The sequence below is a fragment of the Miscanthus floridulus genome, chromosome 16 (assembly GCF_019320115.1).
Source record: "Miscanthus floridulus cultivar M001 chromosome 16, ASM1932011v1, whole genome shotgun sequence".
Classification (NCBI taxonomy): domain Eukaryota; kingdom Viridiplantae; phylum Streptophyta; class Magnoliopsida; order Poales; family Poaceae; genus Miscanthus; species Miscanthus floridulus.
The window spans coordinates 9,733,610-9,744,486 of NC_089595.1; the positions used below are offsets into that span (position 1 = coordinate 9,733,610).

General features: G+C 45.6%; 2 protein-coding genes across 2 annotated transcripts; both read left to right on the forward strand.

The window, feature by feature from the left end:
• The first annotated feature begins 921 nt into the window (after positions 1–921).
• LOC136512721 (uncharacterized) lies at positions 922–6,199 on the forward strand. The gene is made up of 13 exons (XM_066506719.1): positions 922–1,054; positions 1,144–1,206; positions 1,333–1,506; positions 1,697–1,828; positions 1,944–2,083; positions 2,769–2,855; positions 4,352–4,477; positions 4,658–4,810; positions 4,923–4,976; positions 5,170–5,271; positions 5,429–5,599; positions 5,700–5,779; positions 5,888–6,199. Exons 1-13 carry the CDS (start codon positions 1,027–1,029, stop codon positions 5,946–5,948), a joined length of 1,371 nt encoding a protein of 456 aa, XP_066362816.1. The 5' UTR covers positions 922–1,026; the 3' UTR covers positions 5,949–6,199.
• Positions 6,200–7,654: 1,455 nt separating this feature from the next.
• On the forward strand, positions 7,655–8,979 carry LOC136513910 (lysine-rich arabinogalactan protein 19-like). The gene is made up of 2 exons (XM_066507890.1): positions 7,655–7,802; positions 8,141–8,979. The coding sequence occupies exon 2, from the start codon at positions 8,158–8,160 to the stop codon at positions 8,707–8,709; it is 552 nt and encodes a 183-aa protein (XP_066363987.1). The 5' UTR covers positions 7,655–7,802; positions 8,141–8,157; the 3' UTR covers positions 8,710–8,979.
• Positions 8,980–10,877: the final 1,898 nt, after the last annotated feature.

The window sequence follows — 10,877 nt, forward strand, 5'->3', positions numbered from 1 at the left end:
GAGTCGCCGGCCACGAGCGAGTATAGAGGGGCATTTTGGTACTTCCGAAAGAAACCTGACAGGTCAACGCAGTCAACTGACGGATAGATGCACTAAATGGAGGGTAGTGCCATTTACAGAAGAAATTTTTAACTCGATGCCAAATAAAAAAGTTCAAAATTTTTAGTGGTAAATAAAGAAGGCTGATTTGTTCCGGTGCCAAAAACATAATTGCCCCTTTAAAATACGGAGCCATCGGACCGCCCTAGCGTACTTAAACGAGCTAACTACTACTCATGGATCAGAAATCAGGGGTGGATGTAGCACCGGGCCGGGTAGAGTGTGCTTGCGCTTAGCTTCTGATAGACTTTTCTATCTTCGCTCATGTAGGCCAGATAGATATGTTAATCCAATAAGTTGGGCTCAACCAATTGATTCCTTTTTTTTTTTTTTTTTGCTATCCACACCTCCAATAACCATCTCATGTATGGGTTGTCAAACATCTCGGCGTATGTAACCTTGCTTATATAGCCTTGAAATCAGCCATTAGCTGACTTATTGGATTGAAACCCAGGTGTTGGCTACATCTATAGGTGCTGTTTTCCTCAAGCTCTTTGCTTTGTTTCTTCTAGCGTGCAAGGTGGCAATTGATCGACGTTGCTTTGATGGCTTCATGGGCAATGCGTTGTTGTGGATGTTGTCTTTGTCGATTGGTGAAGGTGGTTATTTTCTGTTTTGAGTGTGCTTTTGTTCTTAAGGTGCTTCTTCCCTATTAATACTTGCCCAACAAAATTTATTGCATGATTTAATTTAGTGTTAAGGAACGGGCTCTAACTCTAATGGGCCTTCCGTTCCTAGTGGCGACGAGTAGACGACTCTACACGAGAAAGAGAGAGGCCTGGCCTGGCCCGGCCCGGCCCGACCGCCCGACTCCACTCTTCTTCTGCCTTCCGGACTCTGCCTGTCTTCGCCCAATCTGCTTCCCTCACCGCCGCCTCCACTTTCCTCTCCCCACCCCGGTCGGAAACCCAAGCTTCCGCTTCTCTCATGGCCGACGCCACTGCCGCCCTCTCAGGTACCTAGCTTCTACTGGATCCAACGAAACAATCCCCGCTTCTCGCTCTCTCAGTTTGGTTAACTCCCCACATTGCTTGGAATTGGCAGCTCGGAGCAAGGTGCAGGCTTTCCTGGAGGCTGCGCGCGCCGGCGACCTCCAGTCTCTCAAGAGTACGTGCCGATTCGATTGTCATCCTTCATCTATTCAACTCTCTCTCTCTCTCTCTCTCTCTCTCTCTCCTCACTACTACGGTACCGCCGTATTTGCCATCTTCTCTCCCGGTGCTTTACCTGCAGGCCTAGTCGCGGCGCTCGACGAGGACGGCACGGGCGCTGCCTCCGTCGCCTCTGCCGTGCGCGACGCCAACAAGCGCACCGCCCTCCACTTCGCCGCGCGCGAGGGCCGCACCGACGTCTGTGAATTCCTCATCGGCGAGCTCGGGCTCCCTGTCGACCCAAAGGACGATGATGGTTGGTACCTTCCAGAGTACCAGTCTAATACTACATTTCCGTTTTCCTTTGCTTTGATTTTCATCTCTACTGCATATACTGCGCTGTGCCCAGTACAATACATGAATGCAAACACCACCTGTAATCCTGTATGCCTAGTGTGGTATCATGCATTATGCCATCTCATCTGGATACTCCTCATCCTCCCCAGGCGAAACTTCGCTCATCCATGCTACGCGCCAGGGCCATCTGGATACTGCCAAGTACCTCCTTGACCATGGCGCTGATCCTTGGGTGGCCACCAACCTTGGAGCCACAGCGCTACACCATGCTGCAGGCATAGGTAACATAACATAATATGCGCGGCCAATGGGTGCTCTGTCCCTTCCGCGCCACCGCCACTCCACCAGTCAATAATCACCAAATCATGTATAGCAACATCTCTTTTGCTTGAGCAGGGAATATGGAGCTCATGAAGCTTCTCCTCTCCAAGGGAGCTGACGTCGAATCAGAAAGCGACGCCGGCACTCCCCTCGTGTGGGCTGCTGGTCATGGCAACCCGGATGCCGTCAAACTTCTGCTTCAACACAATGCTAAGGTACCGTACCTCTTATATGTATTATATGGTACGCATCTCGGTTTTCGATTATTCTTTCAAAACATGCTGACTACATATTCAGTTTAGCATCAAACATTAGGCTGGTTAAGCTTTGTAACTCTTCCGATGCTGTCAATTCACCTCAGTACTTATCTCCACGACCATTTAATTTTTTTCCTGATTGCAACCCTTTCTCCTTGATCTGAACCAATGACTACAAAAAACATGCAGCAATAATCTCTCCCTTTCCTTTTTTGTGTTTGGTCCGGAGAACAATAGAGGAGACCCCTAGTTCGCTACTAATGTATTGAAATAGTGTTCAAAACCTACAAGATCAGGATAAAAGCACAGAGGTGTATGAAGCCGATATAACGGGACTAATATAAATGTTGAAGACAATCAATTAATTATCTTGTAGCCAAGCCAGTAGGTGCAGCAAACGTTACTGATGAACCTCTTTGCCTTTTCCAGACTTATATCTGCCATTAGTGACATCTTTCATCTATACTTGTTTGAATGTTTCAAGCCACTATGCAAGAGATGCATATGTTTCTCTGGATCCAGATGTGCCAATCCGGAAGCACAATAATTAAATCATGATTCCTGAGTACGGCATGAAGTTATTTAGGCTTCCTGTAATGTTGTAATTGGGCTAATTCTTTTTATTTATCTTTTTTTTTTGCAGCCAAATACTGAAAACGATGATGGTGTCACAGCATTGTTATCTGCTGTTGCTGCAGGTTCCCTCCCATGCTTGGAGGTTCTAATCGAGGTACGTAGTCTAATTTGATGAGTAAAACACCTGTGTTTCCCCCTACGATTTCTTCTTACTTCATGCTGTGTCCAATGCCCTTGGGATTCATAGGAAAGCACATAAATAAAATTAAGCATATTTCTTGTTCCCCTATTTTTCAGTCTTGCTTATATTATGCAATGCAAAGTGTGATGCTTGTTTGCCAGCATAAAGGAGTTTCAAGGAAAAAAGCTGAAATGTTTAGTTGACTGATGCACGCAGCACAATGTAGTGCTAGTTGATGAAAGCAAGACAGGAGTGAATCAGAAACTGGAGTTATGACGGGAGATTTTGGAGTCCAAAGGTTTTAGACTCAGTAGAACTAAAACTGAGTATATGAGATGTGACTTCGGCACTACTACTCGGGAGGAGGAATATGTTAGTTTGGAAGGTCAAGTAGTGCCTAGGAAGGATACCTTTCGATATTTAGGATCAATGCTACAGAGAGACGGGGATATTGATGAAGATGTTAGCCATAGAATCAAAGCAGGGTGGATGAAGTGGCGGCAAGCATCTGGTGTCCTATGTGACAAAAGGGTACTACAGAAGCTAAAAGGCAAGTTTTATAGGACGGCGATTAGACCTGCTATGTTGTATGGTGCAGAATGTTGGCCTACGAAAAGACGACATGTTCAACAGATAAGTGTCGCGGAAATGCGTATGTTGTGTTGGATTTGCGGTCATACAAGAAGGGATCGAGTTCGTAACGATGATATACGTGATAGATTAGGGGTAGCACCAATTGAAGAAAAGCTTGTCCAACACCGGTTGAGATGGTTTGGACATGTCCAACGGAGACCTCCAGAGGCACCGGTGCGTAGTGGAATCCTAAGCCAGGATAGTAACGTGAAGAGAGGCAGAAGAAGACTGAAGTTGACTTGGGTAGAGGCAATAAAAGGAGACTTGAAAGGATGGAATCTACCCAAAGACTTAGCCTTAGATAGGAGTGCTTGGAAGACAGCTATTCACATGCCTGAACCTTGATTGCTTCTGCTGGGTTTCAACTCTAGCCTACCCCAACTTGTTTGGGACTTAAAGGCTTTGTTGTTGTTGTTGTTGATACACGCAGCACAATATTGTTCCATGTACTTAGTTACTAATACCTTGTACTCCCTTCCACCGTGAATAGAAGGCGTAACCACTTTTTTCTATAGTCCGAGTATACATGGGGGCCGACTCCTGGCACCATTCACGCGCATGCAACATTTACTGCTGTCTGTTAACCTCTGGTCTCCCTAGCCGCATGCACAGACCGTTACTCACAGAGCATGCATGTTCTCTCATGCGCGCGTGGAGAAGTGAATGGGCTGGCCATTCCTGCATGCATGACATCCAAAATGCTCTCCTCGGAACGCACGTAAATTAAATTGTTTATTGGCCTTGGTGCTGGAGGAGTTGCGCCTTCTATTTACGGACAGTGGGAGTATCAGCTGTGATTTCTACCTCAGCAACTAACCAAATAATATGCAATGTAGGCTGGTGCAAACCCAAATGTCAAGGCTGGTGGAGCAACCCCATTGCATATTGCTGCAGATAGTGGAAATATAGAAGTCATCAAATGTTTGCTTAAAGCTGGAGCTGACCCGAATATCTGCGATGATGTAAGTTGTATTTCATCGTAATAAAACAAGTAGTGTCATACTGAAATTTCAATATCAGGTTCATGCTATGTGACCTGTTTTAAATATCCACAGAGATGCAGCAATCTTTTGGTCTTCGTATCCAGACCATGCCAACGAACACTAAATACAACTTGATTGCCATGTGATTTTCTACCTCAGGATGAACTGAAGCCAGTTCAGGTTGCTGCTTGGAGAAATAACCGTGAAGCTGTGGAACTTCTTTTACCATTAACATCCACAATTCCAGGTGTTTCAAACTGGAGCGTAGATGGGATTATAGAACACATGCTGCCTAAAGAGTATGGGGAAAAGGTGCCTCTTGAATCACCGTTTTAGTTATTTTGCATTGCCATAGGATCCATAAACCTCTAACCAAAAAAAGAAAAGCTCTCCGTGTCTGCTAACTGTTGAACAAACTTTGCAGTCTCAATTGAAGGAAGCAACATCTCTGAAATCAGGCCGAACACAAACTGTTGAGGTATGTCATGCACTTGTTACATAGTTTTGGTGTCAGTCCGGGCTTGTACTATATTAAATGACAGTCAAGTCATATACTTGTATTAGGACATAATCAGGGACAGGTCTCTATCATCTTAAATAGAGGTAGACTTGATTTAATTGTTGAGGTTAGCTGAAAATTGAAATCTGACATTAGTTAATTTGATGTGCAGGTGTCACCGGAGGCAAAAAAGAGGTCCTTGGAAGCCAAATCAAGAGGTGATGATGCCTTCAGAAGAAAGGACTACCTTGTAGCAGTGGATGCTTATACGCAGGTAACTAAGATGGAGGTTTTTCCGCATAGACCAAGCACGATATTGAACTCTGAAATTGGGCTTTTTAACTGTACCTGAGATCAGACTGTTATTCTTCATGCCCAGAGTGCTGTAAGTTTAGCCGCAAGAGACTTACTTTGGTATGAATTGCATTCAGGCTACAGAGTTGGACCCAAATGATGCGACAGTGCTCTCAAACAGAAGCCTCTGCTGGCTGCGAGCAGGGCAAGCTGAGCGTGCTCTGGAGGATGCGAAAGCATGCCGGGCATTGAGACCAGATTGGGCGAAAGCTTGCTACAGGGAAGGTGCGGCCCATCGTCTGTTGCAGGTATGCGAGGGCTCTGTGATGTGATTGGGAACTCACTCAGTACTGATTTGTGTTTAGACGATGACTGATTCATTTGTTGTTTGTGGTGTGATCCTGGCAGAGGTTTGAGGAAGCAGCAAATGCCTTCTATGAGGGGGTGCAGCTTGAGCCGGAGAACAAAGAGCTCGTCAGCGCATTCAGGTTAGAAGCATTCCCTAGCTTGTAAAGAAGATGCCTTTAATTTTGTTTAGCATGCTGTTCTTGTGCTAATTCAGATCTTTTGGTCATGTTGATGAAACAAACAAACAGGGAGGCCATCGAAGCCGGGAGAAAGTTCCATGGCGTGGACACGCCAGGCTCAACACAATGAGACGAGGACTATGTGGTGGGGACTTAAGCTGTGCTGTTTGATGGGATAGATATGATGAGGTGGAGCTAGTCTAGTTGGATGGGCATTAATGTTTTTGTTGATGATAGAGGAACTCAAGTTCGATGAGATGAGATCATGAAATTTGGAAGAGCGAATTTGCCAATTTTTGTGTTTTGTGATTGTTTTCGGAGTAGAGTGCATGGCTGGATCTTAAACTTGTCCTCTTGCGTTGTCCCGGTCCATGTATGCTCTTAATTGCATTTTAACCACTGTTAGGGCCCCTTTGGGTACCCCAAGCGGATCCCTGGCTAATCTGCGTAGGGGAGAAGGCCCCTGTCTTTGCTGCCCCGTCAATCCACGGTGCCCTTCTGGATACACCACAGCTCACCATAGCCCAGTGTACCCCCGTACCTTTGCAGCCCTAACCCCGTCGATCCTCGGGGCGTAGAAAAAACTCCTCCGCACTCGTGATTCGCTTTCCCATCGTTCTCTCTCGCTCGCTCGATCTCCAAGCGTCTCTGCCTCGTCATGGCCATGGATTCTTGACATTTCTGAAGCACGGACCATCCTCCCGGACTGAAACGGCGTGCACAACGTCCCGCTCCTGGTCCTCACGGCCGCCCTCGCCACGGCGCTGCGAAAAGCCACCTCATTTCTCTCCCGATCTCTCGTTACTGGCCAATGGCCATTATGGGCGCGTTTAGTTCTCATGTGAGATCTCCAGCAGGATTTGCGCTAGCAAAATTTTTCCTTACTCTTGCTCGGCTAGAAATCGAGATGGAACAAGCGTTTGGTTTCCTAGCTAGCTTGCCTCGGGGTTTGCACTAGCAAAACTTTTCATTGCTGCCGCGGGAGTGAGATTGGCTCGCCCACGCCCGCATGTCCCAGCTTATTTAGCGAGGCGAGACGAACAGAGGGCACGTCTGGTTCCAACTGATTCTTTGCCTAGCCTTGCCTTGCTATGTGGGCACCAACGATGAAAAACTTGCCCAACTAGGTAAAGGAAACCTTGCCTGCACGAGTTCCAAGAAACTATAGCAAAAGAACCAAAAACTCAAACTTGCTTGCAATCTTTGCTGGGCAAGGTAGCATCGTGACCAGCAAAGGAACCAGACACATCTAGTGAGGGAGCCAAGCACACCCTGCGCCTCTTTGGGTTTGTGGTCACGAGTGGAATTTAATTTTGATATTTATTTGGAAGCTATGGACATGTTTGGTTTGTGAGCTTGAGAGGCAAGACAAAAAATTGGCAATCCCATAAAAATTGGTTACTATTCGCTTCACTGCCATAAGCGTGTTCGGCTGAGCTGAAATTTTCACTGTTCATGCTGGAAACACTGTTTATGCTGGAATGTTGTGAGAGAAAAATAGAAAAATAAGCCAAACAACCCAAATTTCAGCTCAGCCGAACAAGCACATAGTTTGGTTTGCTAATATGAATTTGGCCATGCCCATATATATTATTATTCTATATAAGAAGGCAAAGTTGGGGCTATAGAGTCAGCCAACAGATCAGAGCGTCTTTTTGAGGAACATCAGATCGGAGAGTTAAAAGATTGATGAAGAATGACCGGGCCTAGAAGCCTTGCTTGGATGACCAAATCTGCTGGGGTAATTAAGGCCCATGTAAATTCCCACGGGATCTTACTTGGAATCCAAACAGCCTCGCCGCGCCGGAGCCTTGGTCAGCCTGTGCTTCTTTTTCTTTTTCCTTTTCCTTTTTCCCCTTCCTCCCGCGTCCGCCTTCTCTGTCTCTCTCTCGTGCCGACCGCCGCCGCCTGCCTGGCCGGCTCCCGCCGCCGCCAGGTACCAGGAAGTCGTCGGGAGTCTTCTTCGGCGACGATCACCCACCAGGTACGCCCACCCGCTTCTCTTCTCTTCTCTTCCGTTCCTGCCGTGCGAAACCGAGCCTAAGCTATTCGTTTCCGGATCCGATCTAATTACAAGTGTATGTACGTGGTGCACATGTAGGATTACGCCTACTGCTAACTTGGATTCGATTTTTGCAAAAATTATCGGGTGTACTCCCATGTTATTCACTTCTAACGGTACCATCGTGCATTTGATGTGCTTCTAACCCAGTACAAATCCAGTGAAACGACGCATACCTTTAAACAATCTGCATCTTGCTTGCAATTATCAGCATTCTTGCAAGGTGAAGATGGCCATTGATATGCTTGCTATTGGTGCAGGACACATCTCTGCTGCAATGGGTGACTACACAATCCAGATCAGCACCAAGCTCATCGACCAGCTTGCTCGCGATGATGAGAAGGTGAAACGGAAAGCCAGGAAGCCTAAGCCTAAGAAGAAGCCCACCGTCCAGCCACATGAAGAGCCCCTGGAATTCCCGAGCGAACCCAAGACGACCAGCCCCGCTCCCGCTCCTGCTCCTGGGTGGCCTCTGCAGCCTCCCCCTATGTTTCTGCCCGTGACCCCTGCTCCGCCGCCACCCCCGGCCACAATGCCGGAGGTGGAAGCCATCCGCTCCATCCTGAAAGAAAGCGAGGCGGTTCTCGAGAAGCTGGAGAAGCAGGAAGCTGGGGCACGCCAAGAGCTCAGCAAGAGAGCAAAGGAGCTGCATGACAAGGAGTTCAAGCTGCCATACCAGGACCCCATGCCCTGCACCCAGGAGAGGGCAGGATGCCTCGAGTGTTACAAGACCAATGCAAAGGACCCGCTCAAGTGTGCTGAAGCAGTCAAGAGATTTGAGGCGTGCGCTCGCATGGCCGTCAAGGCTGCTGCCACAAAAGCCGATTAGTAAGTAGCCCATGAAGCTCTGTGAGTTGGGGTGAGCTGATACGCGGACTCTGCATTTTCTTTTGATCTTTTGAGTTGAGGTGATTCAAATAACCAAGGATTTTCATGGGACCCACTGTAGATTTCTAATGCCACTGCACTGGGCTACCTGAGGCAGCACCAGGGATATTGCATATGCTTGTTACAATTGGTATATCAAATTGCTGGTGAAAAGGTTTTTGTCTGAAAGATATATCGGATCTTGTGTTGGAATGGTATCCACTAGCCACGCTGCATATTTTTGCTGTGTTCTACGGTATCACTATTGGGCTATTGTCGAACTCTTGTGTGCATGATGCCTCTGTTTACCTCTTTTCCTTGATTTGCACAATGCTTTATTAGTGTCAGCATTGCTATTTTGCATTTCGTTCACTCATGGGCTGTAGAATTCTGTTCCAAGTGGATCAATATCATTATCTCCTCTTGTGCTATAGGAAATATTGTTCTGCTTATCTGTCATGAGAGAAACGCTAGTGATGACTGCTTTTAGAACTCTGAAGTCTGAGAATGGTGCCAGGCAGGCAGTCTCCCCCCCTAAAAGAAACTGTCTCTCCTTTTTTTTCGACTAAAAATCGAAATATGATCTGCATTTTCTTTTTGCAAATAGAACACATATATATTGTTGCCACTATCGAAATATGATCTGCATTTTCCTTTTGCAAAGAGAACACATATATATTGTTGCCATTCTGGCTTGCTGATCCAATGAGTTCAACATATTCTAGTACTTCGATTTTTGCTTCAGCCACACCTTTTCTTTTGAAACACAGAATTTATGTCCAAAGTACCTATTTGCACACTGCTTTTCATTCTTGTGTGTGCACACTAGTAATGGGTGCTTTTAGAACTCTGAAAGTCTGGGAATGGTGCTAGCCAGGCAAGGTGGTCTTTCTTAAAATACAAAAAAGGTGTCCCATCTTTTGCAACTATGGACCTCTAAGAAATTGCCACTTAATACGCCTTTCCTTTTTCATAGCTAGAACATATATATGTTGGAAAAATCATATGGCGCCCAGGGGGGCTGGCGCCCTCGTTAGCTAAAAGACTAGAATACCATGTTAGAATGTTTCAAAAGTCATCATAAAAATCATATATGTAGTGCACCTAAAGTGTAGCCACAACAATTCAGATTGAAATTCATCTTTGGTGCTGAGATTAAAAAAACAGAAGTGTCACTATCAGCACATGATGAACAGTACCGGGTTGGTTGCTTGTCTATTTTGTTTCTTGGCATCTAGGATGAATTTCTAACTGAATTGGTGCAGCTATACTTAACTTTATGTGTACTACATACATGATTTTTGTGATGGTTTCTGAAACATTGCAACATGGTATTTTAGCCAACGAGGTGCCAGCCCCCCTGGGCACCAAATCTGCACTCTATATGTTGTCAGTTAGCTTGCTGATTCGAAGAGTGGAATGCATTATATCACTGGATAGAATCTTTGCTTCTACCACAGAGTTTCTTTTTGAAACATAGAGTTTATGTCTCTATACTGCCATTATCATGTGTAAAGCAGGTACACATTTGCTCAACTGCCTTTAATTATCTTGCTTTGCAAATTCATTTGCTCCGATTCAGCTATTGTCACTTTGGTTGCCCGTGCAACTCGTGTCATCCACATTCCTCTGTTGTTTTGTTGGTTCATTATTTATATTCTTTTGATAAAAAAAATAAATATATTTCCGGCCAATTGATGGATGGATTATTCAATTGGTCCAATGGTAATATATCCTCACGGGCTTTAGTAAAATACTGTCCTATTTATCTCCTATGACCATGAGATACCCTAGTGATGCCTGCTTTTAGATATCTGAAAGTCTGAGAATGGTGCTCGCCAGGCAAGGTGACCTTTTTTCTTAAAAGAAGGGTTATGTCTCTTATTTTTTGCAACCAAGGATCTCTAAGATGTCGACACTTAATCTGCCTTTTATTTTTTGCAACTAAAACATACAGATATTTTCACCACTCTGGCTTGGTGATCTGATCTGTAGAATGTATTCTTGTATTTGAATCTTTGATTCTACCCTTGAGTTTCTTTTGAAACGCAGAGTGTTTGTCTGAATACTGTCATTTTCTTGTGTTAAGTCCCATTTGCTCAAACTGGCCTTCATTCTAGTGCTTTGCAA

What these genes read in the sequence shown, in the direction of transcription:
- LOC136513910 (XM_066507890.1), top strand. Translation starts at nt 8,158, where the DNA reads ATGGGTGACTACACAATCCAGATCAGCACCAAGCTCATCGACCAGCTT.
- LOC136512721 (XM_066506719.1), top strand. Translation starts at nt 1,027, where the DNA reads ATGGCCGACGCCACTGCCGCCCTCTCAG. An exon ending in TGCTTCAACACAATGCTAAG is followed by an intron (nt 2,084 to 2,768) that starts GTACCGTACCTC and finishes TTTTTTTTGCAG; the next exon opens with CCAAATACTGAAAACGATGA. An exon ending in CAGTGGATGCTTATACGCAG is followed by an intron (nt 5,272 to 5,428) that starts GTAACTAAGATG and finishes AATTGCATTCAG; the next exon opens with GCTACAGAGTTGGACCCAAA.